Source organism: Cebidichthys violaceus, unplaced genomic scaffold (genome assembly GCF_023349555.1).
Source record: "Cebidichthys violaceus isolate CVI_PGR_0920_01 unplaced genomic scaffold, fCebVio1.0.p SCAF_3, whole genome shotgun sequence".
NCBI classification, from domain to species: domain Eukaryota; kingdom Metazoa; phylum Chordata; class Actinopteri; order Perciformes; family Stichaeidae; genus Cebidichthys; species Cebidichthys violaceus.
This window is the reverse complement of record NW_027176483.1, coordinates 14,624,458-14,652,209: the sequence shown is the minus strand read 5'-3', so window position 1 is coordinate 14,652,209 and position 27,752 is coordinate 14,624,458. Positions and strand designations below refer to the sequence as shown.

The following is a 27,752-nucleotide window of genomic DNA, read 5'->3' as shown; positions in this document are numbered from 1 at the left end:
TTTTAAAAGACTATTTGCCAACACCCATTTAGTCTGTATTAAGAGCAAGTTGCTTGTGGGGCTGACTACACAGGTGACCTTTCCCTGTCGTAAACTGTCTGCGTACCCTTGAAAATGACTCACACACACACACACACTAAAGCACGCTTTTCTCTCTAGCCAATTTAAAATCTGCTTCTGGCAATGTCATTCGCTCCAGCGTTTAGAACCCTGCGTATGTGTGCAAGCTACATGATATAATAGACTCACTTGAAAGAAAAACATATGGCACATCATGTACCTTGTACATTGTAATGCATGAAGTCTGGTTTCTCCACCACTCCCCAAGCCGTATGTGTGAGCTCACACATGTCAGAAACAGAGCAGTGTATAAAACAATCTTTCCATTTTTACGCTCAAAAAAGAATCTCCTCTCATCACTATGAGAGAGGCTAATTGGGGAAGCAGTTACGTCAGAAGATATTAGACGCCTCATTTGAAGATATCCAAAGAAATGTTCCTTGGGGACATTAAACCTGTCTTGTACTTGCTGAAAGGATAATAAAGAAAAATATATTCCAAAGAGCGAGAGGAGAGAGGCTGATTGGGCACTCCTCTGTCCCACAGTGCAACATATCCTCTGCTATATATATATATATATATATATATATATATATATATATATATATATATATATATATATATATATATGTGTGTGTGCTATACATATTATTCTTGATTTTGCAGTGAGTGTAAACTCGACAGACATACTATAGATACAATTTCATGTGCTGTGTCAGCATGAAGTGAACTTGTCTTACATGGACATATGATCATGCACATGTGTAAAAAGATGTATGCATATGTCTGCATGTCTTGTGTTGAAAGTGCTCTTGTATGATATCAATGTCCCGCTTGAACAACACCATCATGGCCAAGGTCACGTCACCTCTTTGTGTGAGCAGCAGTAACATGTTTCTAGGGTCTTCACTGGCTTTAATTGCCAGCAGGTCAGGCTGCAGAGTTCAAATGGCCCAAGGCTCTACAGAGAGAACTAAAACCCCATTAATCATCAGATAAATGGAGATACCCTTTTATCAAATGACTGATGGCTTCTGGATGTCTGCTATTATGCTGTTGAACTGAAACTATTAGGTGTCCCATTTACAGTCTACAATGGACTAGGTCAAATTTACCAGAGAGCAAATACAAACACATGTCTGAACTAAATTAACTTCTCCCTACACCCTGGCATTGTAACTGCATTATAGCTATCACAGGAGTATGATGGTAGCTAAAAATTGCCTCCATAATGTCCAGGAAATTAGGCTCCTCTTTCTTTAAAACATCCCCAAGTAGCTAACAATTCAAAAACAATGTGGTTGCCACTTAAGGTAATGTGGTAAACATATTAGATTCTTGACAATAAGCATTTGAAAGCGACATTCAGGGAGACTCTAGAGGTACAGCAGTTTAGACTGGAGACACTGCTCAGGTGACACAAACATCAACATAGCATCTTGTCATTTGAACAAGAGCTTCAAAGTCATACTGCAGTAACTTCCCGTGGCTTTTGTCTTTGTCTCAGAGGGAGGGATGGAGGGAGGTTGAGGGTGGAGAACGGAGGTGGGGGTGAAGAGAGCGAGATGGATGGAGAATGGGAAGGAGGCGACAGATGTGGGCGATGCAGGGGTGGCTCAGGCTGTCGGGGACGAGCGACAGTGGCAGATGCATTACCAGCGCCATCGCCATCCCTGCTGACGCCGGACTCTTTCCGTTCCACACACACATGCACACAAACACACGTGTGTCTAAGTTGATTGACGCCAGCGGTTTGGCCCCACACCAGGCACAGGGGGTAATGACTGTCACCCCTTTTTTCCCATCAGCCCCCTGCCTTAATCAACACACACTGGGAAGCATATACACATATGTGGTATTTTCTCTCCTATTCTCTCCTTCTCTTTCCTGCTCTCTGAAATGTCAGGCTGGCATGGGGTTGTGTGGGGTTCCTCCGGAGAGCAATAAAAGCTGATTGGAGTTAAAACAGTTGGTCAGGCCTCCCCGCCCCGGCATCTGTTGGATTACAGTCAGCCAACCTGTCATCTGTGAAATGAAGGCCGGTATGGGAGGAGAGGGGAAAGGCCACAGGAGGGGACAGACGGACAGAGCGAGAGATAGAGGGATGTGTGAGACAGGGAGGAGAGGGGAGGAGCACACAGATTGGTTAAGCAAAGGTTATGGTGAAAAAATCTATTTGACATCATTTGAAAAAACAGTTAATTTGTCCTCCTTCTGCTGAAGTTAAACAAGCAGGGGAAGACAAGGCGATCAGAGACAAAAACAGGGATGGGTGAGGGGTCAGACGTGGGGAAGGACAGACACACCTGACCTTTAGGTGAATCATTTCATCTCCGTCCTCATGTATCATCGCCTCTGAGCAGTGGGGGTGAAGAGCAATCCCTTTGACCCCCACCCACCCCCCTTTGCTTTAACCCTCCATTGCATTGCTCTCTGCTGATCTCTCTCCGTCATCCGCTGCTGAACCCACCCACCTCCTCCACCTGCTATATCCCCCCCTGAGGGAATCATTTTCACTCTAACAACTTCAATTAACCTTACCCCTTCATGCACGCAGAAACACACACATCCATGTGCACATGTGCATACACGCACTCACACACACCGGGTAGACCATGCCTTCACACGTATATCTCCCCTCCCATATCAATCACAGGTGTTAAGGTCACTGGACTGGGAGACAGAAGCTTCGCAGAGCTTCTCCAGAAGCATGTAAAAGAATGTGAGGCTACTTGCTACAGTGTACAATACAACACGTACACTGTCCTTAAACAAATAACAGTGACACTGTCATAAATCCTTTGAAATAATTAGAGCTGGGACAGCCAAAGGAAAAGTATTTAATTTCATGCTCGAAGAAATGGTAAATGTCTGCTTCATTTTCTGCTCCAGGATTAAGTTTTGGAGGTCGTTGGCTGAGGCAGTTCAAGGTTGGAGGAGACATGCATGTTCAGTGAAACTAAGGTGAAGTGAACATCCTACACCCACTGAGTGTCCAGGAGTTTCTCTGTGCCAATTTCCAGTGTTACAGCACAGCCTTTTGACACTGGAATTGCAAGAATTAATCACAATCTGCTGCGCTGAGCTACAGTTAAAAGAGCCAAATGAAATAAGCAAAGTATAATTAGAGGTCCACTTTGATATGAGAGTCGGATCATTGTGTCTGAGGTCAGTTGGGGGGTACTAATCTGATGCATTTGCAAATACAATTTGGCAAGTTTGCTGGTATAAAGCAGATCTGGAATTGAAAGATTGGTGGCCTTCCCAGTCACACAGCAGTAAAAAGAGTCCAGGGTCATTGGTCTGCCTTTACAAAGTAGCCCCTGCTTATGGGCATGCAAGCATGTACGTATGCTTGTGCACATGCTGGTGTGTACTTGCACTTGTGTGAATGCATGTTTGTGATTGCAAAAAAAAAAAAAACTGAGGGGGAGGGGAGGTTAAATCCACACAGCTGTTCTTGAAATCAGACTTGGCTGGTGCATGAATGCCTGCAGGCAGGAAACTCATATCTACGCTTCCACTCGTTTTCATCATCATTTAGCTGCTCTAGAACAATGCCAGGCTGCTGTTTAAGTCCAAAAACTAACAACAGCCAACATTGTAACTGGAGTGTTTTAATATGCTCTAATGATGGGAGAAGGGATGCCTTCAATCATAATATTGCACTCAGAGAGTAAAATACCACCATATTGAGTCAAAACCTGTATTTATTCTGCTGCACTCATGCTTCTACTTTCAATAATGACTTTGATACTACACAGATGAGAATACAACCTGCCTGATCATGACTTCAATTAGCACCTGATAAGGACCTGGGGACTAGGACTGATTTCACATCTGATTATAATAACATGCCCTATGAAGGGATTAAGACCGCAGGCAAACAACAAAGTACACTCAATTTAATGTACTTGTTAATGTATGCACAGACACACAACCTTTAATTCTGTACTAAAACACTCCCAATCACTCTACAACTGCCATATCCTTTCCAGCACCCAGCAGAGCTCTCCCTGGGTTTATCTCGGCGTAATTGCTGTTGATTGGTGTATTATTGCTCTGGTTAATCTGCCTGTGGGTGGCTAATAAAGGAGCTCCATCAGGAATGTTATCAATCGTAGACAGAAGGTGTGCATGGAGCGAAACTGGAAGTCAGAAAAAGTAAGGAGAGGGAGGGCTGGGAGCAGTGAAGGAAGGGGGGAAAGATGTGAAGGAAAGGAAGGTTAGAAGTGACTGTGGGATGAAAGAGAACGAAAGGTGTTTGATTCATGTTGAAAGACAAGGAAGGACAAATTGGTACAGAAGAAAAATCTGAATGCATTGTGGGTTTAAATGCTTTTGGTTCAGGATGTGTCTGACTGAGGTAAAGTAAGGAAACGTCAGTTTGCTGGATGTTGTTCTGACAGAGTTGTGAGAGAGATCTCGCTCCCCGGTAAATCCTTTTTATGATTGATGTGGCCTTGTTCCCTGGCCTAAGTTCTATTTCTAAACAGGCTGGAGGAGGAGGCTGTGGTGAGGTGATTAGATTCTTCTCCATTACATGGCAGGCTGAGACAGAAAGGATATCACCCTCAGCAGATGCACCTCGGTCCCAATGCCCTGTGCAATAACAACGTGTTGGCTACTGACCCTGTGGTGTGAGAGGGGAAGCTAACATGACAAACTAGTGTTTCTATATTCCACTGGGGGGCTAGGTGTGATTGAATTGGCACACGCTCCAGAGACCACTGAAAGCGGTGGTGGAAGATGGAGAAAAAGACAAGTAATTCAGTAGCAAGGGCAAGAAGTTGCTTAGAGTCTGGGGAAAGTTTTGAGTACATCGCTGCAGGCAAACTGAGGTCATTAAACAACGGGAGATGAAGTATTGTTTCACACACATCTAATGGAACTTCACCTGTCTCCAGCAGTGTTTTATGCTGTTGTAGTCACACACATTCAGTGAAGTTTTCATTATTTTTAAAGTCAGGTAACATGTGTTAGATGTTGATTTAACTGAAGACGAAGGACTGCCATTTGAGGAGAACTGGTGTGGGCATCTAAGTTGAAAATGTAGACACCTTTGATTCAATGCAGTGCTGTACATTGTTAACTGAGGATAGATTCATTAGCACAAATGGTGTCTTTAGAGCGTGTCTTGTTTTAACTGTGGATGGTAAATCTCCCGTCTGCGCAGCAATTTTAACCTTAGGTATTAATGAAGTCCATGTGGTAATGTTACCAGAGTGGAAAAGAGCCTGGAGGTTGTTCTACTGCCTTTATGATAGCACCTCCTGCTGGTGAACTGCTTACATTGCGCCATTGGCTGATAATACATATAAAAGGGAATTCATGTGAACAAAACCAATGAGAGGCTGGAACAGGTGAGCACTGTGTTAAAACTTGTAAACACAGACACATACAGACACACACTCATGGATAATGCCCGACTAGGTGTCCATTATGTTATGTCCATTCATTCCATATAATGTTATTGAAGCTTCCTTAGGCCGCATTGTATTGTGTTGCTTTCTTCTTGCAAAACTCAAGAAGATTGCAGAAACGCTTCTCTGTCTATGGTCACGCTGTTACGTGTCAGGCCGTGGGCAAGGTGCCTGTGTGTGTGCTTTCTTCCCTCCTGCCTTTCTCTCTCCCTCCCTTGTTTTTTCTTCAGGTGCCAACAAGGTGTTTGGTTTCCACCTGTGCAGGCCAGTCATGCTGCTCTTTGGTTCCCACAGATTACAAGCAGGCCAATCAGCAGAGTGGGGCCCAGCACAAAAGGAGGAAGCCTGAGGAGTTCACTGTCTTTGTGTTTTTGCGCTCTGCCTGTCACTGTTGTTGTTAAGGTTTGTGGTGGGAGGTTGAGGACAGTAGGTGAGTTGGGGTACCCTTTAATGTCTAGATACGTTAGGATTGGCCGGTGCCACCTCTGTATTTGTTTTGGTGAAGAAATGTTTAGGGAAGCATGTTTACCGCCTAACACCCTGCACCAGCAGCGTTTCACTTGTTGTTGCCATGACAGTACAATGAGAGATCAGCTGGGTTTGGCCTTCTAGTCACTCAGTTGGGCTTATCTGCAGAGACCCTTAGGACGATCTATTTTTGGTTTGTTGTATTTCTATTTTGTTAACTCTAGTTTTCTCATGTTTACTCTGACTAACTGTACACATCTATGCACCTCTGTCAGTGTTTATGTACTGTCCTTTTGCTATAATATTAAAAAAATTCAAAGATCCCCCCCCCCCCCCCTGCAAAATGTCAACCTCACCTGACAGTTGATTAGATTATTTGTCTAAAGTAAAGCTAACAGATTGCTGAAACACCTCTCAGGTTTGAGTGAAAGGAGATTACATACCGGGATGTGAAATCATCACATAACAATAGAGCAGAGAGGGCTCATGACTAATAACATCATCATACCATAAACAGACATCTTTGTCATTTTTGTGCATCAGGACGGCAGGCAACAGACTACTAGAGTAAGCAAGTGTAAGTCAAAAATTATCAAACATTAGCTCACATAGATATACAATATAATAGCCTACATACTTTGCTGTGTGTGTGTGTGTGTGTGTGTGTGTGTGTGTGTGTGTGTGTGTGTGTGTGTGTATATTTGTGTGTATATTTGAATGTATATTTGTATATATATTTGTATATATATATATATTTGTATTGGCAACGTGATTGATTTCTTTCTAACACCGTGTCTGGACTCTATCCGAGGAAATCCATTTTAATGTTGCTATTATAGGACATAGTTCTGTCAATGAATTGTATAAATCAATCACTGCCGATGGTCTGCTGTGGCCTGAGAAGGGGGACAAAACAATGAATGACTTTATGTAAACATTTATTTAAAAACAAACACGCATATCTATAGTATGTTCACCTAAAACAGAGATGTAAGTGGGAGTCTAATCCATAGTGACATTAATGTGTAGGCCTACTCCATTGTGCAAAGTAAATACCCATCTAAGAACTACATTTGAAACAAAGGGCAGTTTTCTGCTCCACACCTATGGTTTGCTCTAAACTGAGCTCTGAGTGCTACTCTGCTTGTATTTGCTTTTAAAAGAACTCACAACCAAAATCATTAGGAGTTGACTCAAAGCCAGTGTTTCACTTATTATCAAAAGACTTGGTTCTTGTGTTTAGAAAATGGTTATTGGCATTGCAACGGTTTACTGTGTTGAAATGATCGGAGAGCTGATTTAACTGCTGTGGATTTGATCTATCCTTCTTCTTCTTTTTCTCTCGTACATCTCGTCATTTGTCCACGTTCATGTTTCGACATGCAGCATGTTGTAACATTCAGTACATTATATTGCTAAAGCACAAAGAGTCCCATCTGTAGAAGTCATATTGTTTTTCCAAATTGTGGATTACTCAGTGAGAACATTTTTTAAATCACGAAATTCCACATGACTATAGACTATATACACACACACACACACACACACACACACACACACAGTATATCTAGAACTGGACAGTCTGAGACCACGGATCTTTAATCCCAGTGCAGGCCAAATAGTAGACCAGAACAATGACAAATGGAAATGCTATGTTGTAACTAATATGCAAGCCTTTTGTCAGTCAAATCAGCTCTATCGGATAAGAACATTCCTCAGATAGGTAACACAGATGGCTTATTGTTAGTTTGTCATATCACTCTCTTGTAATACCTTAAACTAGACAGGAGGGGGCGCTAAAATGCTACTGATATGGTAGGTGACGTAATAAACCCGGCTACCTTCATACCGGTACTTTTCCATTTCCAGACTGACCATTTCCTATCAGTGTCTGTCACATTACGTGAACCCCAAAACTAAAATTAGCCTCCACTTACAAATTAACATACAAATGACATCACCTACATGATTCATATAGCTAGGACTCCAAGGCAATCCCCACTCCACGTGTTACGATACTATATTACGTTCAGCCGGGAGCAGCCGTGCTAACGCAGCATTACTATCGGAAGTGTTTTTAAATGTCATAAAGTAAATCCGGGTTGTTTGCTGCGGCCTAGTTGTGTGACGCATAATGAAAAGACAGACGAGCACCCTCGGCAACATCTTTTTATTCCATCACTCTTTAACTAACGTTAGGCTACATCTTTGCTAAATGTCAAGCCAAGTCAAAGTCGTGTTATAACAAAGCACACAGCGCACTTCTGGGACAGACACGGTGACACCTAGGACCGGACAAAAATGTTAAAAAGGAAGCGTATGCTAACGTCACACAGGTTGGAAACCATTGCACCGCCGCATCCTGCCTGGGACGTGACTATCAGCATGCGCAGCTCCCCACCCGGTCACATTACCATGTGCGCACGTCACGTCTACCGAGGAGGTTGTCTTTAAATACCAGGGAGACTCCCTTCTGCAGGACCACTTCTGCGGAAAAGCTGCATTGGAGCAGATACAGCTTCGTGTTTCCACCTGTCTATCTGAAGCCTAAAGGTAAGATAACCCGGCTAACTAAAATATATATAACCTAATTACGTAGTGTACACTCCAGGCGTCTCCGGAAACTCATCTATTTTGAGTCGTTGTCTTGTATTGACAGAAGTAGTTTTAAGGGTGGTGGTGGTGGTGGGGGGGCCTTCAGCAACCTGATGCCCATTGTGAGGACATGGAACGGGCTGTGTCGCTGGTCATTATCGATAGTGTTGATTGTTTTTTGCGAATGAGCCCGGCACCAACTCCAGTTTATGAGAGGTTGCTCTTCCGGCTACAAGTGTTTTATATAATTTATGTAATGAATGGATTTTTTGAATGGATGAAGCAACAGGCTGTAGGCCTGCCAGGGAAATCTCTTAGCCTACTTGTTGCAGTTGCATGAATGGGTTTTATAAAATTGTCGTTATAAATTGCGGACATATATACCTTCAATATTAATTTATTGAAAAATGTATTAATTTAAATATAGGAAATATCCCAAAAGCCTTTTCCCTATAATATAGGTTATTATAACAACCCTAAAGTGCAGGTGGTTTGAATCTGTTTCTATTGTTGCATCAGGTGGTTTGTATTGACCTCTGCTTGACCATGGAGACCACCATCAACACAGCAGTCTGTGGGACATTTCCTGTATCAGTAAATACACTGCATCCATAGGCCGGCCCATTGGGAAGCAGATCTTAGTGAGAGCACTAATGCTGCAGATATCTTGTTATTACTGTATAACACTGAGTTCTTTCAGCTACTAATCCTTCCTGTAATCTTCATTTAGTCTGGCTACAATGTAATGTATCTGGTTGGTAGTGAAGTGCAGTAATCTTTTACTATAAGTTAACAAAGGGTCCTCTTGTAAAGCACAAACTCCGCTCACCTCAGGGTCAGCGCCTGGTATGTTGTAAGCTTTCACCTGTGTGTGTGTGTGTGTGTGTGTGTGTGTGTGTGTGTGTGTGTGTGTGTGTGTGTGTGTGTGTGTGTGTGAGAGAGAGAGAGAGAGAGATAATTGGATAAAGGGATATTGGGTATGACTGTCCCACTTACCATATTTGATTAACGTGTGCAGACACGCCATGGAGAGGTCTTAAATATCCTCTCAAGGAAGGTGTTAGTGTATTCATCCCGTCATGTACTCCACTACTTGCTCGTCTCCACATCACAGAGAGAGAAAATCTAGTCATGCTGATGATGTAAACCCTTGAAAGCGTGAGCACTCACACATGCTTCACCCAACCAGGAAGCACACAGTAGTAGTGTGTGACATCAGCCAGAGACGGGATGCAGTACTGTCCCAGGAAGGGGTTGCCATGGAGACCCAGAGTTGTGCTGTGAAGCAAGAAATTCCACAAACCTTTTAAGGAAATAAACACGAGAGAAGAGTGAGGAGTACAGAACCGGAAGTTAGGGTGGTCAGAGGTTATGTTTTGGGATTATGAGAAGGGCATACTTTCTGTTTTTTAAAAAAGGGAAATCCAAGTTTGCTTCAGTCATTGTCAGATGAGAAATCAGTCACGTTAAGTAGGCCCTTGTGTGGCCTATTAATAACAACACAACACACTGTCCCATACGATATGCAGCAGTACTTTACTGCCTCTCTGATTCCACTCCCCCTCCTCCCCCTTTTTATGCTCTATTTACCCACTTACCTACTCTTTCCAAAATACCTCAGATGTCCACCAAGGATAAGCTGATCAGCCATGTGATGAAGGAGGAGCCTGTTGGCAGCAGGAACAAGGTGACGGTGGTGGGTGTCGGCATGGTGGGCATGGCCTCTGCCATGAGCGTCCTGCTCAAGGTGAGAAAAAGAAAAAGAGTTGAGGGATGTGTGTGTGGCTGTGCAGAGTTATTACAGTATAGAGGTATAAGGAGCTTTAGATAAACCTTTGAAATGTACAAACTTAGATACACTTTAACAATATAAAAGTACCAACGAATGGATTAATAAGGATTTGCAAAATAGTCTCTGAACTGAGAAACATTCAAACAGACTTTGAAGGTGTGGAATCAGCCTCTGCAACGCTTGGTATAATTCAAAACCTCACTTTTATATCCATGTTATATACCTAGAGATCCTGGAGTTCAGCCACTTTGAATAAGCCTCACTGTAGCTTTATCCATGTGATATAAGGTCCACTGTATAAAGCGTGTGATGAGTTGTCACAATGACTAATTCTATGCATGTGTTCAGGACTTGTGTGATGAGCTGGCCCTTGTTGATGTGATGGAGGAAAAGTTGAAGGGTGAGGTCATGGACCTGCAGCACGGCTCCCTCTTCCTCAAGGCACACAAGATTGTAGCAGACAAAGGTGAGAATGTACAAAAATTTGATTCTTGAAGAACTTGCCTTCATTATGGTATGCCAGTTGGCTTTTACTGAAACTATCATTGTGTAGCTCCATCAGAACGTCTCTCCTCTTGTCTGTTTGTCAGACTACAGTGTGACAGCCAACTCCAAAGTAGTGGTGGTGACAGCCGGTGCCCGCCAGCAGGAAGGCGAGAGCCGCCTTAACCTGGTGCAGCGCAACGTCAACATCTTCAAGTTCATCATCCCAAACATCGTCAAGTACAGCCCCAACTGCATCATCTTGGTGGTTTCTAACCCAGGTTAGACAGACCGTAGTGTGAATGAGTGAGGGAGGAGAGAAGGTGTGGCTTCAGATAGCGCGGATGACATGATCATCTTTTTTTTTTTTGTCCCCTTAACCCTCCAGTGGACATCCTGACCTACGTGGCCTGGAAGCTGAGTGGTTTCCCCCGCCACCGCGTGATTGGCTCCGGCACCAACCTGGACTCCGCCCGTTTCCGCCACCTCATGGGAGAGAAGCTCAACATCCACCCTGCCAGCTGCCACGGATGGATCGTCGGAGAGCATGGAGACTCCAGTGGTATGCAGCTCTTAACTAAAAATAAAATCAGCCCGTCCACTGTACCGCTTTGTTGGTCTGCCGCAAATCTTTTAATACATCAACTGCATGTTTAATGCTGACGTGATTGCCTCGATGTATAGAATCTGTGGTCAGGGATTAACTAATATTTCCCTGCTTGTGTGTCTGTCCGTCTCTCACAGTGCCTGTGTGGAGCGGTGTGAATGTTGCCGGAGTTTCTCTGCAGGGCCTCAACCCACAGATGGGGGCCGAGGGTGACAGTGAGAACTGGAAGGCTGTGCATAAGATGGTGGTTGATGGGTGAGTACAAATCATTTTCCAGTAATCAACCAATGAGCTCAAAGCCCTCTCTGAACTCCCTGCAAACCACATTTTGGCTCATCATTCTGATCTGCAATGCAAACAGCCATGTGCATACGGGCCATGTGTCCAGCACTGAGATGGGAGCCATGCATACTATGTTCTATCGAGACAGACCTTTTAGGGTTTAGTGGCTTTCAGTCACAGTTGACTATATATCACAATGACAAAAAATGCCAGAGGCACAATTGAATCCATTGGAGCTGGCTATGCCTGGTGAGGAATTTAACCAGGGCTGTATGCCAACCGGCAAGCAGAGGCGTGCTCACAGTATACACCACAGGGCTTACTGCAGCTGGCAGCCAGTACAAACACAATAGCTGTGCTGCTGTCTGTAACATAATACTGTACAGTTGTGCTCATGGCCTCACTTTTGCGCTCAGGTTTGCTATAGTACTGCTGTATTTGTTACTTATGCCCGTTGTTGTATTTCGTCATGTGAATCCGTGTTCTATCTTCGGAAGGTAAGTGCTGCAACAGTTTGGCCTGTACACTTTGATATTGCGCCATTATTACACCGTCCGACCAACCTGACTTATCTCGCAGTAGCGAGAGGTCAACGGTGTACAGCACAATAGGTGATAAATGTTTGCAACGGTTTCAGGTATAAAATAAAAGGTAGAAGAGAGACGGAGACAAAGGGTGAATGTACCCGATGGATGTCTCAATGGAGAACAAAGACAATCAGCAAAGGAGCATGATTCCCCATCTACATGGCCAATAGAGCACAGGCCTTATTTTACACATATTACACCTTTTTTTTTTGTCATGTTTGACATTTTAGGTGTATGAAACCGGAAGACATCAGAGTCTGTTCACGTTATTTTTGAAATAATACTTACGAAACTGTACTGTATAAATCCAGACGAAGGAGCCAATTTAAAAAATGTTTTGGTGCACTACCTTCATCATCAGGTTCAGCCAGCTAACTCGCATGGACCAGATTTATTCTTTAACACTCCGCATACATGCATACATCAAGCTCAGCACAGCAAAGATATGAGAATGACAATAATGAACTTGAACTAAAGCAAACGAACATGCAAGCATCAATCAATTTAACACTTCTCTCCTGGGGATAAACAGCAGGAAAACATCTGGAAAGAAGATGGATGAGGGGTGTTAGAGGAAGATGACGCAGTCCCAAATACCAAAGCAGACTAATAACTTGATTGTTTTTGTCTTCAGTATAGAAGACATGCCGTTCTCACTTTGATTTTATTTCCTTATTATGTGTGTGCACTGCAGGGCCTACGAGGTTATCAGGCTGAAGGGCTACACTTCCTGGGCCATCGGTATGTCTGTGGCTGACCTGGTGGAGAGCATCGTTAAGAACCTGCACAAAGTGCACCCTGTGTCCACATTGGTCCAGGTGAGAGAAGACTGGGAGCAAGCCACACATTAAGCTGTTTGGCAAATCCTGCACGACGAAATTCACCGCATTAATTAGTTTCCACGAACATACTGTACATTCTTCATATGTTGTGAAATGACGCCCCCTTCCTCTGACAGGGCATGCACGGGGTGAAGGATGAGGTCTTCCTCAGCATCCCTTGTGTCCTGGGCAACAGCGGCCTGACGGATGTCATTCACATGACACTGAAGCCCGCAGAAGAGAAGCAGCTGGTGACCAGCGCTGAGACCCTGTGGGGCGTACAGAAGGAGCTCACCCTGTGAACAGCGCTCCTCTGAAGTCTCCAATCCAAGCTCGAAACTGTGTGGTTGTCTCCCTCTTACTGTACCTCCTTTGCCCCTAACTGCAACAGTCGAATGAAACTTCTGAGTGTCTGAAAAGGCTAAGTGTTTGTAGCTAAAACCAGGGGAAGCTAGATTTTTCCCTTCAGATATTCACATATCAGTATCATTTTCCTTTGCTGCCTCCCTTCTGTCGTCCTCCATCTGTGTCTGAATTCTCGGAAACCTAACTCCCACCTTCAGCCTTTTGTGCTCAGTTTGTGTTTAGATGGAATGATGTGTCTATTTGTTGTCCTGTCCACATAAAAAAGGCCTTTGTAGATTGAGCGTTTACATTCTACGTACTGTATGTTAACCGTGCACTGTTGCAGTTTCTTCTGTACACTCCTTGTTTGTAGTTTATATTTATTCTGTGATTGTTGCCAGCTGTTTCTCTCCACTTGATAATCTGTTTTTGTTTGTTTTATTTATCGTATAATGGAGACATTCCATTCCCTATGAGGAGGCCTTCACATCCAGCTATAGTCACAATGACACTGCTGCATAACACCGGGCCAAAATCCTGTTATACCAAAGCAGCTTATCATTTGAGAAAGGTAATGCTACGTTTACTGGTTGGCATTGAAGCTTTTGTACACAAGCAAAAACCACAAATGCACTGACAGATGAATAAACAATGTAAGGTTACATCTAAGACGTACCATTATTGAACTCAGCAAAGAGATAACAGAGAGCCAGTGGCAAATAGTTAGCTACAATCACAGCCTAGGGTCAGGTTATGAATCGTAACACAAGGTAATAATCTTGAAGGTGTTTGTTAGCACACACTAAACACCCTCAAAGGTTTTTGTATTTATTTTGCTCAAACTGAATAGAGTACATCAAGAGAAAAATTATGGTATTATTTATAGCTGTTAATACTGTTAAGATCTATTTATGTATTGCTGTTACAACAGTTTAGACATAGTTTATTAATCACCTAACTCACTGAGGAACTGAACCTGTCATGGCAGCTGGAAATTGTTTTTTTATTTGCAGTAACATCCAATAAATCTGCCAGGATCATGATACAAGTCTGTCCTTTGTCCTCTCTCGTTTGTCATCCAAATTAGCAAAAGGCAGTTTGTATGTGCTTCCAGGGATGCTGACTCAGCCACTCTCAGTGCACAGCTGTGTGTCAACACACCAGGCAGATTAGAGCTTTTTATTCAGGAGATTAAAATTCAATCCCATGCTTCAATATGTGACATTGTGGCATGGTGATCATATTGGTAAATGCTGCTACACCTGCTTATGAATAAGTATTTAAAAATGATTGTGTTTAATCAGTGAGAAATTGTTGATTACAGCTAGTTCACAAACATTTAAGTCATTTCTGTGGTTTGGGTTTGTTCAGCAGGTGTCTGCGACAGAAAACACTATTAGATGTCACTTTCTGCTTTTCAAACAATTGTGAAAAAACATATTGAGAAAGTATATTGATCAATGAGAGATGAATCATTAAATCAGATTTTTTTATTTGTACTGATTTACATAAATCTACAGATATAAAAAGAACAGGTGGTCTACGGTTGAATTGGAAACAAGAAAAAAACAGCAGATATTCTATCATACAATTCAAAGTGCATTTAGTAAAAGGCTAATTTAAATGAGACATGTTTGAAAACTTTACATAAGTTAACTTTTTGATTAGTACAATATCTTATTTTTTTGCACCCTCCAAAGCTCTGGCGTTATTCACAACTTTTTCCTTTATTTTACTGAAAACCTAACCCTCTCATCAGGCCTGAGAATAAGTGGACAGCACAGGGAAAACAGAAAAGTAAAGAAAAAAAAAAACACCTTTGAATAAAGCCTGTCAGGACTCTCATCCACCTTCAACAGAGACACTGTACAGAGTAAATCAACCCTTGTACATGATGGACTGGTTAATGCAGTCAGACTGGAGGGCGAACCTGAGCAGCTGACACAAAGAACCTCTCACACCCTCGGAAAGAGACAGGGAAAGCGGAAATACAAATAGTAATGTGATCAAATGGAAAGGGGGGCTCGAAATTTAGCCCATTAAAAGACCCAAACAAGACAGTGAAGAAATACAGTTCCTCATCAATGTTCATCATCACCTCTACTGTATGAAAAGTGATCCCTTTGACTCCATGGCCACTGAACATGACCCAGACCTCATGCAGAATTAAACCCTGAGGCTGAACCCCATGTCCTTCCTGAAAGGTTGCCCTGGGTATTTATATCAGAGCGTAACCTTTTCATTATGAGAGGAGGGGCCATATGGGGCTCTCTCTACAAAGCCCCTCTCTACCAGCCCCGAACAATTTGTGCTTACTAGCCAAATGACTTTGTCTGGAAAAGCGACTGCGAACAGAATCTGTAGGCTCCCCCTGCACTGCAACATATACAGGTCGACACACTGTCTCACTGTATGCCAACCCACAAACACAAAATAAGCTCCCACCTCACTTACACCAACATGGCATGAGCGTTAAGCATGTTTTAGTTTCAACCGCAGTTCCTGGTTCACAATGTGGTCACAGTGGTGTTTATCTAATATTGGTGCAAAAGGGCCACGACTGATAATGATCTCAATGAAGTATTTGGTCAGATCAAAATACAAATGATGTCCTATGAGAACTGTGGCAACACAGGACAGCCCAGTTCTTCATGGCGGTTGTGTTTCCAATCGTTCTCTGTTGTTGCTGTTCAGATTTCTGCTTTACAAGAACAGATTTTTTTGAGATTAAAAAGAGGAGAGCTACAAGAAGACATTAAAAGGGGGAATAAAACAGAAGAGGAGGAGGAGAGAGTTAGAGAGCGTGAAAGTATAAACGCTTCCTGGTAGTCAGCAGGGGTCAGTAGAGGTCACTCAGACCGGCAGTCTTGCGGGCTTTCTGCATGAGGGCACGGAGCTGGAACTGCTTCCTGGACAGAAGGCGAACATGCTGTAACAAAAGAGACTCGCAGTCATTAAGGCTAAAACCACAGAGGACTCAAGTGTGTACTGGTCCATGTCTCTTAAGGAGTGTCTACACGGGAGGCGTTTCAGCTGCGTTCGTCTCACTTGAGGAACAGATAAGCTTCTGTTTTTAACCAATACAACGGTCTATAGAGGCTGCACGATACCCGCGAAAAAACAGTTCACGCTTCAAGTCTATTTACTTCTGTTTTAACACGTTATTATAGTGATTGTGTGTTGGGCTCTGACCTACACTCAATACTGTGTCTGAAGGCCTCCTGTGTAGACCCAGATAGAGAACTGCCACTCTGCTAACGTGTCGTTTTCACTATGCAGGCTGATTAGACATTGTGTCGTACGTTAGTTGTAGTTGTGTTGATGTGGTCACCTTAAGAAAAACCTCGAGGTCTATTACGCCCCTGCGAAGGGCTTCTCCGAGGTAAAAGATAGTGTCCTCAATAGCGTTTTCTTCAGCATACAGGTTGAGGATCTGTTTGTACAGCGGAGCTGTGGGCACGATGACGTCGTCGATGTCGTTGTTCTCCGACTGGTTCTCCATCTTCTCCAAGGCCTCACTCAGCTCCTCATCCTTTCTCTTCAACAGCTCGATGTTCCTGTCAACCTCAGACTAGTAGAAACATGATTACAAACATTTACATTTTTATTTTTATTGTAGACCAAATAGGTGGAAAGTAGAGGACCGAAAAAAATACAAATGTAAAAGAGGTGCAAGAAGAGGATTTCTCACCACTTCCTGGTCCAGTCTTGAGACCATCTCCTCCAGCTTCTGATGTCCTTTCTTCAGATCCTCCTCTGTTCGCTTCAGGGCGTCCAGCTCCGCCTGAGCTCTGTCCATTTCCTCCTTCATCCTCCAGCGAAGCTTGTCACTCACAGCGGATATCAGAGATGCACGGATGGTGTCCTCGCCGATGGTGCCGTCTCTGTTCGGGCCTTAAGAAGAAGACGTTAAGGGGTGGTGTTAGACAGCGAACAGGCAAAACAGATTATAACCACTTTGAAAAAAACTAAACAAATATCCTACCCTGAGCAAGGTGGGAGGGATGAACTGACCATCTTGATAAAATGACTTCAATTTAGAATAAAAATAAATGATTATCCTTTTTTGATTGGTATCCAAAATGACAAGTGTCATCAGAATGACCTTGCAAAGGAGGTAGTTATACAAACTGAAGTAGGATACTTATGACACATCTTAACAACTTTATACTCAGTTACTGGAAAACCCCTTTATAAACTCTAACAATCCAGTAGAACATCCCAGCAGTAACACTGCCTTGTGTAAACTATATGGCCGTAGATTATGATAGTCTTTCAGTGTATTGAGTAACATCAACAGGTTTCAAGCATGAATACTATTCAACATATTTTTTAAAGACAAGACGAAAAGTCGCATTAACTTTTCCATTATTTATAATTGACTATTCTGAAAACCAAAAATCATGACCCATCCCTAATTTATATACATTTAATATTATATTATGTCGTATGTATTTTATTAAAGCTCTGTTTAACAAAGTTAGCATTCATTGTTTGCTTCAGGATCTGCGGACGTGCTGGACTGAACAAACTGGAATGTTTTCAGACCTGCTACCAACAGTCTGGATGAGTGCACAGTACACAGAGGGTGTGATGTCATACATCAGCTTCTGTGCTCCAATAAACACCAGGGTGAGTCAAAACAATGACAAACCCTGGTTCACAGCTGAACTCAGACAGCTAAGGTAGCAAAAGGAAGAGGCATTTAGGAGTCCGGACAAGGACGTGTTCAAAGGGACAAAATGCACGTTTAGCGAGGCGGTGAGAGATGCTAAACGACAGTACTCTGAGAAACTGCAACACCAGCTGGAGAGGTCTCCACCAACTACAAGCCCAAAGCCCCCCCACTCCATGAATGACCTCCGCCGAAACAAGCTGAACCAGTTTTACTGACGCTTTGAAAGACAATGGGAGAGTCCTGACCCCATCCCCCATGACCCCATCCGCCAGCTCCAGACCAACAGGTCCCCTTCCCCCAGCTCCTCAGGGACCCATGCCTCCTAACCACCCATCCCAGAGCCCCCAGCCCCCCCCCCCCCCCATCTCAATGGCTATTCTCTTTATTCTGGAGAGAGACGTCAACAGGCTGTTTAAAAGTCAGAACCCCGCAAAGCAGCCAGCCCAAACTGTCTCCAGTGTTTACAGACATCTTCAACACCTCCCTGGAGACATGCCACCTACCAGCCTGCTTCAAAGCCTCCACCATCATCCCCGTCCCCCAAAAAAAACAAGGATCACAGGACTTAATGAGTACAGGCCCGTCGTCCTGACCTCTGTGGTTATGAAGTCTTTTGATCGCCTGGTGCTGTTGAACCTAAAAACCCTCACTGACCCACTCCTGGACCCCCCTGCAGTTTGCCTACAGAGCCAACAGGTCTGTAACAGGTCTGTTCTGCTGCATGACAAGCTCTCTCAGCTGCACATGCCCAGAAACAGCATGTGAAGCTGGGAAAACATGTCTCAGTCTCTCGAACCATCAGCAGCGGTTCCCCCCAAAGGCTGCGTTCTTTCCCCTCTGCTCTTCTCCCTGCATACCAACAGCTGTACCTCCAGGCACCAGATGACTCCACCCTCATTGGACTCATCTCTGGTGGGGATGAGTCCGCCTGCAGGTGGGAGGTTGACCATCTGGTGACCTGGTGCGGACTAAACAACTTAGGGCTCAACGCTCTAAAGACAGTGGAGATGGTTGTGGATTTCAGGAGGCTGAGGTCCATCACGAGAACGGTTTCTTCCCATCTGCAGTTGGGTTCATCAATAAAGCCCGGGACCCCCACTGACTCAGACACTATATCCCGAAAAAAATGTCTTACTTTTGTACATCTTTTCTCTTTTACTATACACGTGACACTTTATAATATACTTTGTTTTACATTTACTTTAAATAGTTTATAGTTGTAAATTTTCATATTTTCTATATTAAAATGTTTTTACTGCACCAATCATGTGGCCAAATTCCTTGTATGTGTAACATACTTGGCAATAAACAGTTTCTGATTCTGATTCCATGTATATGTACATGACTACGACCAAAACACTAGTATATTAAGACATAGTCAATAAAACACCATCACAAACTAAAGCCTGAAAAGCTGATGCATACCAGGTTGTGTAAGAGTAAATGCACTGCTGGATGTCTTCAGAGTCAAGACCACCTTATGTGTAGTCTGGAGTCAGCACTACAAATGTCAGAGTTGATTCAGTCTTGAGATCGGAGCAGTCTACAGGCGAACCCATTTCTTCTCCTTTACTAAATATGGTTCACAGCTCCTCCTGCATGCTGGTCCTTGACCAGCGTTTCAGTGCAGTGCTGTTAGTTGATGTTGGGGCAGCAGATGGGTCCCCTGATCATAGGTCAGTCTTTGTGTGGAGTTACTGTCGCCAGCCTAAATATAAAACTGTGTCTGAGGTGTAGGGTGTGATGGCTGGAGGCTGTGCCTTTCCCCATCAGATCCATCCTACCCTTTGGCCTTTAATGCTCCCCACTCTGGTTACACTAACGACCTTTCACTGGTGGCTCAGCGCGCCATCGAAGTCAACCAGAGGGCGAGAGAGTTAGAGTCAAAATGTCAAGCGTCTGAGTTCAGAGTTAACTAAGGGCCATAGAAAGGAGAACATGTATTGTTTTTATCAGGGGTGAATTAAGTGTTGAATCATTGTGTTGTAATACGAACACAAAACAGAAGAGTGCAGAAAATACCAGTTTCTGAGTGGACATATTATCTGCATCTTGCTGTGCTTGTGAAGTTTGTAAAAAAAACATTTGAAACCTGTGCTAATTTTGAACTTAAAACTTTTAACCATGACAAAGAAATACAACCCCCCCGATACTTAATGTGATACATACCCACTGTGGAAACCGGAGTCTGGGTGGGGTAGTGTGCAGATCCAGCAGTGGCTGGGTAAGAGTTGCCTGCTGGGTATTGGTATCCCGGATAGCCTCTGCAAATAGTTTAATGATACAAAAATAGTCAATTGCTTATATTAACCATTGTAAATTTTTGCTCGAAATGTAACTGAACCCGTTGCAAATTGTTTCACTAATAACAGTGCTTCTGTTTGATATGCTGCTAAATAAACTATGAAAAAACAAACATGCCAGGACAGGTTTGTTTGGAAGTACAACATGCACGAGTTCACTGGAGGAGAGGTTTGAGAAGTGCTCAGCAAATATCTTACCCCGGGTTAGGATTTGGGCCGTAGGGTGAGACTGCAGGCATGCCAGGCATATAGGAAGCTGAGGTAGAGAGATAGTGAAACTATTAGATCCGAGGACATACAGGTGAAAATATTATTCATCTCTTTCATTCTCACAAAGACTTTTTCCATGGTGTGCTGTAGTGGTATCTGAGCTCCATCTAGTGCTTAAGGAGATAAATGCATCACTCAAACCATAATGCAATATTAAGGCATGAGCCCCAATAATGCATGAGCATTAGCAATAATAGGAATAATCTTCAATATATTGTCTCAGTGGAAGACTTATGACATTCTGATGTGAACCTACCTAAACCACTGCCACCCAGGGGAGCATACATGGCTCTGCTAAATCTGGTATTTTGTTTGTTTCAATGTCAAGCTTTCAGCTGTAAAATATAAAATAGTAAGCAACAGAATAAGCAATTCTATTCATAGTTATGACAAGTAACATATCAGCAGTCACGCCTTTGAAGATCGATTAGAAGAAAAATGTTAGTAAAAGATGATCTAATCATTTATTGGGATATACTACACACAGTTGGCAGTTTCTTAAGTACACCTCGCTAAATCTAAAGCAATCTCACCCTCACAAAGGTTTAAATTTGTCTTTTTCTGGTTGGTTTAGAATTTGTATTTAAGTGAAAACAATGGAGAGGGTGCTTAGAGTTTAGCAGTCTGGAGTCTTTTTGTTAATACATGAGCTTGATTGTGTGCAAAGCTCCATTTTTTGTGTGTATACAATGGAGAAAAACTGAATTACAGCATTTTTTTTCCAGGAATGCTGCAAAAATATAAATATTGCAATAATTTCATCAGTGGACCATAAACTCAATCACCATTGTGTTACCTCATTTGCCGATAGATTGTGAAAATCTTCGAGATTGCCACTTTAAACTGTTCAAGAAAGGTGATTATTCAACTCTTTGGATATTTTGGAAGCTGTAGTTTGTGGTGCTTATGAATTGAATTGCCTACTGAGAGGTGTTCTTAATATTTAGACTACCATCGTTAATATAAATGGGTGGCCCAACATATCAGAAACACGCTTCAGTGTACTTAGAGGTACGTTTTCATACAAAGTGATATGGTGCTAATAGAAGTATTTATAGTCTTTGGGTCACCCTGTTCTTCTGACACTATTAGACAATACTATGGCCACTAAGATTGGCCTGCAACCCAACAACAATGGATGTCGCTCACGGTTAGGGGGTCCGGCTGCTTGGAACGCCTGATAGGGGGCTTGTGTGGTGGGGCGAGAAAACACAGGAGGCTCCTCTCCAAAAACCACAATCATCACCTGAATCAGACCATACAGGTCTGACTGAGGCTGTAAGACATACAAAGAAGTGCATGTTTTCATTAAGCAAGACAACAAATGCTAAATGCTACTTTGAATGATCCAACAGGAAAACCACAAATATTATCTAGAGCCGCAGGTACATTTACGGCCCAAAAAAATTGTGCCATTCAGTCCTCATTGACTGGTAGACGTATAGAAAATATTCCAGGGAGCTACAGTTTAACTTACTATTATAATATACTATTATACTACTATTATGTTTGTCTTCCTTGCCTAAATAGTCTGTAATTACAAATAGCGACTCAAGACCTCACACTTACATGCTTCCACTCATGTAGATAAGGCAAGTAGATCTTGCCATTGGCATCGATGTGCTTGCCAGTTTTGATCATCATGGCACTGGTAGGTTTGACAAAACATATGGGAGGGTTGTAGGGATATGTGTCCAGCAACCACAGACACACTGGTATGTTGTAGATATTGCCTGAACGAAACACAAACATAAACTATGTTATAATATGATTACATCATATTTTATTAAGTCTCAACATCATCATCACTCCACTCTACACTTGAGAACTTTGTTATTTTGAGGCAAACTTTTTTGAATTTGGACCTCTACATGAAGCAAACAAGAATTATTATGTACTGTATATAAAAACACATTTAAATTGTACAGGCTAAAAATCTATTGCAACCGTGTCTTGGTATCAAGTAAGATAACAATGTATGTTAGTAATTCCCAAACCCAAAATTGGCTTGATGCTCACTATAAGATGTATCAAATAGCTGACACAATTAGGCATTTTCCCATTTTCCACTTACTCTACTTGAGCCTAGAGATGACAAGTTTGATTTTGAAAAGTGTAAGATAAATAGAGCAAGCTACAGTGAAAGAGTAGGTGAGCAAAGAAGCAAAACTTGACAGTTTATATGCCCCAGTCTTTCAGCTTCTGAAAAACAAGTAATATGTTTTTTTGTTCGTTACATTGATAGAGAAAGGTAAACATTCTTTACCTCTGTAGCTCACTGGGACAGTTCCTGTCAGGCTCATCAGGTCTCTTGTGGAGCCATCATTAAACACTGAAATTGAAGAAGATCTCATGTCAACAAGCAAAACAATGTGGATATTTACCATAAGTTAAGCACACAATATATAACTGAGACTAGACAGTTAAAAAACAGGAGATCAGTATCAATTTACCATAAGCATCCATGACTGGCTTCAAGTCCTTGTACTGGGAGATAACATTGGTTATCTCCCGAACAGTAAGATCCCTGTATTTGTATTGCTGGACAATGACAACAAAAGATGAAAAGGGAAAAAGTAATGTTTGTTAGTATATTGAAAGTTAAGACACTCAGGTAACACATTTGGACAGAGCTGATAACTAACAAGCTTAATAATTTATGTTGGAAGTCATTTTGACTTAGCCCATAGTTTGCAGTTGTTTACTTGCTGTCTGACTATATATAAAAACATTTTCATATTAGGTCATTGAAAGGCACAGTTTAGGGTTTGATTGTGAAAAAGTGTAGCCTCAACATCAAAGTATAAACTCAGGGCTTGGTTCACTGATGTCAGACTTACACTTAAATCTGAGTTATTCAATTTCATTCTGATCCTGTACACAATTCGACGACATCTGTGATGTTTGTCTCAAACCTTTGAAAAGAACTACACTCGAAATTGTGATCAACTGTGAAGTACATATAATGCTTAAATTCAACCTGTAAATCAAACTTAAATTCTGAACATCAATAAAACTGTACGTGATCAAAAATGGCTGATTGACCCAGAAATTCTTAATTTTATAATAACAAACACAACATTAAGTACTAATAGTAAAATAGTACAAGTACAAATCCTCAATAAAGTTTAGATTATTACATTTATTCACAAGGGAACATATTCAACTACATATGACATACAAAAGTGGTATTTGTTGTGGTAAATAAGCTGTACATCATTGGCATGCTGGATCGTTATTGTAAAATTAAAAAGATTTAATTAACTTATATACATACAAACTATGAATGGTGGTTTAAACATATGTTTATAGTTCACAGCTAACGTTTTAGTGATGTTAGCTGGCTTAGCTGGCTATGCTAGATGGTACAAACGTAACAGCTAACTTTGTGTTAACACATATTTGTACGAGGGATCTCAGTTAAATGTATAAAAACATTTTAACAAAACCATATGTGTAACGTACTAAACTTAAAGAGAATACAGACCGAACATTAGGCATTACCCATTCCAGGAAATATTAACCTGCTGACGTTTACCGACAGTGTCATGTTTGGTATCGGTAACATTAGCTAGTTAACGTGCTACTGTTGGCCAGCTTGACACCGTAACACCTACCTTCAGCATTTTCTTCAGGGCACCTTCGTTAACAACTGCCATGTTTTTTTGTTTTCACCGTTCTTATCAATGAGTTAACCTAGGTGAGTGAACGGCTGACTTATAACCCAGCTACACTGACAACTAACACAAGCTATTGCTGGCTAGCAGGACTTCACTGAATGCTAGGCTAAAGTTAGCCCAGCCTCGGGCCCCACTACAATGATTCGGTGTTTATATGAAGCCCTCCAGTCCAACACGAGTAATAACTCTGTTGTCAACGCGCCAAAATGCAATACAAAAAAAAATTACAAAAACAACTAGTTAATCGATCCAGAAAAGGACCGAAAAACAAATATCTGATGGTCAACAAAAGGAATTTCCGGTATTCCACCTGACTACTTCCGGTATGCATGTGACGTTAGCAGGAGACGAGCGGTTCCCAGCAGGCGTGGTCAGGTGAGTTACCTTTCCACACATCACAAGTACCAACGCAATAGTGTACCAAGTAATCATACGAAACAATTATTTACAAGTGTTTCCCACCATACCTTTATTTACAACACGATAATGAATTAGTCACTTTTTACAAGAGGTTGTATTAAGATGCTAGTCCTGTCTTTGGGAATAGTACATTGTTTTTATGGTTAATCTAAGTTTTCACCTTATGTTAAACCAATGAAACGTTTGACAAAAGAAGTAACAACAATTTTAAAGACAGTAGATGAGAAACTTTTGTAAGTAATAGTTTTTCAATTTAATGGAAGAGTTGTCAGATATATTATATGTAACAAATCAATAAACCTCAAACTAAAATGTATTATGATCTATTGGATTATGTGCCTGGCTGCATGTGTATTCTTCAAATTACTAACTTTTCTCTTCACTGGTCAAAAGTCCAAAACATTTGTGGATAAGAACACAACAAAGGCCTTATGGGTGCAGATAAGGTTTTATAACAGCTTGTAAAGCAATTTGAGTCTTTTAACACACAAGCATTCAAATGCCATATTAGTTTATGTTCATATGAAATACACATTTAAAAAAAAGAATCCAATACATTCATACCAAACACGGTCAATTTGTTGTCATCAGGTGCTGCATTACATTTACAGTCTAAATCATTTGACAAAAATACATCATGCTGTTATTTATCTGAAATCATCAATGAATTAACCTTAAAATAATCAATGGATACCATCTGACACTGTACACAGGATCAAACACTTCAACACAGCCAACACACAAACAGTCCACAAAGCTAACAGCTCGTTTCATTTTCTTGCTGGAAAGGTAGATCATCTTCACTGGCTAAATGCAGATACAAACTTCCATCTGTCCTTGAAAGCACCTCTGCCTGTCTGTGGAACTGTAGCCAACCTATAAACATATATATTTTTTTGTCATTTTAGAAGGACATTATCAGTCACAACAAATTCATAAACATGTTGACAGGGAGAACGTGATGTATACGATTCAGACTGAATCAGGTGTGGCCTGGATAGGCACCTGCCTTATCAACATCAACTTATCTAGAGCAGATATGTGTTGTAACGTAATGTAATGTAATGTGTTGTTTTGAAACTTGTTCCTGCCTGTGTGAGTGTAACTTACAAGGGGCTTGTTCAGGCTCTGGATGAGACTGCATGCATACAGGAGGGATGTCTCCGAACACAACAACCATCACCTGCAGTAGGCTCACTAGGTCACATTCGCCCTGATAGGAGAAAGGAAATCCCGCATGAAACATGTAAAGCTCTAAACCACACCATTCTGTTCATGTAAGTGCCAGCCAACATCAGTAACAACACAGATGTCGTTGTCTATCTCTTTTTTACATGCAGACTAGTGAAAGAGTACACGGTGTAATTTAAATTCTCACGTTCTTCCACTCCTCCAGGTAAGGCAGCATGACTTCACCATTGCTGGAGGTGTACTTTCCACTGAGGACCGTCATCTCACATGTGGGTCTGACGTAGCAGATGGGAGCAGTTTGGGGGTAGCTTTCCTCAATCCACAGGCAGACAGGAATGTTGTAGGTCTTGTCTTGTATATAAGAACAGAGGGAAAGGGTATTTTATCTAGCATATTCTGAGAGATTATGAGCTTTAAAATTGTTCAGAATCCACGTCAGATTCAGCTTCTGATTATAATTAAACTGCTTACAAACAGCATAAAGTGCAAAGTCATTGTTACCTTTAAACATGACAGGAACGGTTCCAGTTAGACTCATCAAGTTTTTCGTGGTTCCGTCATTGTAAACTGAAAGAAATTGAAGACTGACGATATAATTTAGAGCACTTGTTGAATTTTTTTTCAGGTTGACTAAGTTCAGAAACAGATTGTTAGCTGTTGTTTTGCCTCTTACCATATTTATCCATTAGGGGCACAAGGCTTTTGAAGTGAGTCAGTGCAACATATATTTCATGGGCCACATGTTTGCGAAGATATGTCTTCAAAATGAAAAGATACAAAACAAACACTGAACAGAATATACATTCTACATGTACAATGTGTTTGATTTCGGGAGACTAAATTCTTATTTCAATTGTTAATAATTATTCTTACCTTAGGGAGCATTTTCTTAATCGCGTTCTCATAGTATGGCATGATCACGGTTTATCCAAAAGGAAAATATCTGTTCTGTGTATGTTTTCGATCACCAACACTCACCAATTCCGTCTTTCCGTCCGTCTCGGGTTTATGAATAACCGCCTATATCTTTTATGACACTTGAAAGCCAGTGAGAGAACAGCCTCACAAATCACCCGCCCTAAAAAGCTATAACTAGGCTACATGGTTTGAACAAACAAGACAGAAAAATTATCATTTTGACCTGTGACTGTTGTCAAACCATTCATTCCAGTGGTACCATATGGGTCACATAGTAAAATAAATAACAATACCAGCAGTAATACAAATACAAAAACCTTTCAAATGTTCTATCTTGAAAATGCATACTTACTATCAGAGGATAAATTTGTTGTTCTCCATCTTTACATTTAACTCAGTGTATTAACATTTATATGTATATACTTAGAGAATATGGAAAATTACAAATCAGTAATATTTGTATGCCATGCCTCATTGAGCTGCTTTTTATCGCTCCACCAGACAGTATTTTCTGCATACTTCCTCCTTCCTATTCTATTACTGAAAGTGACCAAACCGCTCACTCACTCACTCGCTCACTCACTCGCTCACTCACTCGCTCACTCACAGTTTGTTTGTGAAGGAATCATTACATATTATTCTTTGGTTCGTGAAATACTTCATTACATTTTAACAAATAAAAGCAGGTCTGCCCCATTCACCTGTGGAACCTAAAACTTCTCATACATGGCACTGCTGATTGTAAAACTCTTGTGTAAACACAACATTTATGTCTTTTGAACTTTGATCACAGCTGTACTTCCCCCCCATTAAGTAAAGCACACAATAT

At 41.7% G+C, this 27,752-nt stretch overlaps 3 protein-coding genes across 3 annotated transcripts; 1 reads left to right on the top strand and 2 right to left on the bottom strand.

The window, feature by feature from the left end:
• Positions 1-8,396: 8,396 nt before the first annotated feature.
• On the top strand, positions 8,397-14,514 carry ldha (lactate dehydrogenase A4). The gene is made up of 8 exons (XM_068723449.1): positions 8,397-8,504; positions 10,168-10,293; positions 10,687-10,804; positions 10,929-11,102; positions 11,210-11,383; positions 11,566-11,683; positions 12,992-13,115; positions 13,256-14,514. The coding sequence occupies exons 2-8, from the start codon at positions 10,168-10,170 to the stop codon at positions 13,418-13,420; spliced, it is 999 nt and encodes a 332-aa protein (XP_068579550.1). The 5' UTR covers positions 8,397-8,504; the 3' UTR covers positions 13,421-14,514.
• A 424-nt stretch (positions 14,515-14,938) lies between these two features.
• On the bottom strand, positions 14,939-24,711 carry tsg101a (tumor susceptibility 101a). The gene is made up of 10 exons (XM_068723448.1): positions 24,332-24,711; positions 23,168-23,255; positions 22,981-23,046; positions 22,284-22,447; positions 21,864-21,990; positions 20,643-20,700; positions 20,311-20,405; positions 17,155-17,357; positions 16,795-17,034; positions 14,939-16,392 (listed from the first exon to the last, which is right to left on the bottom strand). The coding sequence occupies exons 1-10, from the start codon at positions 24,371-24,373 to the stop codon at positions 16,303-16,305; spliced, it is 1,173 nt and encodes a 390-aa protein (XP_068579549.1). The 5' UTR covers positions 24,374-24,711; the 3' UTR covers positions 14,939-16,302.
• Positions 24,712-25,551: 840 nt separating this feature from the next.
• zgc:123278 (uncharacterized protein LOC641569 homolog) lies at positions 25,552-27,012 on the bottom strand. The gene is given in 7 exon segments (XM_068723278.1): positions 25,552-25,690; positions 25,925-26,027; positions 26,193-26,312; positions 26,315-26,356; positions 26,507-26,572; positions 26,679-26,763; positions 26,879-27,012. Coding segments are annotated over 5 exon segments (279 nt in total). The 5' UTR covers positions 26,921-27,012; the 3' UTR covers positions 25,552-25,690; positions 25,925-26,027; positions 26,193-26,268.
• Positions 27,013-27,752: the final 740 nt, after the last annotated feature.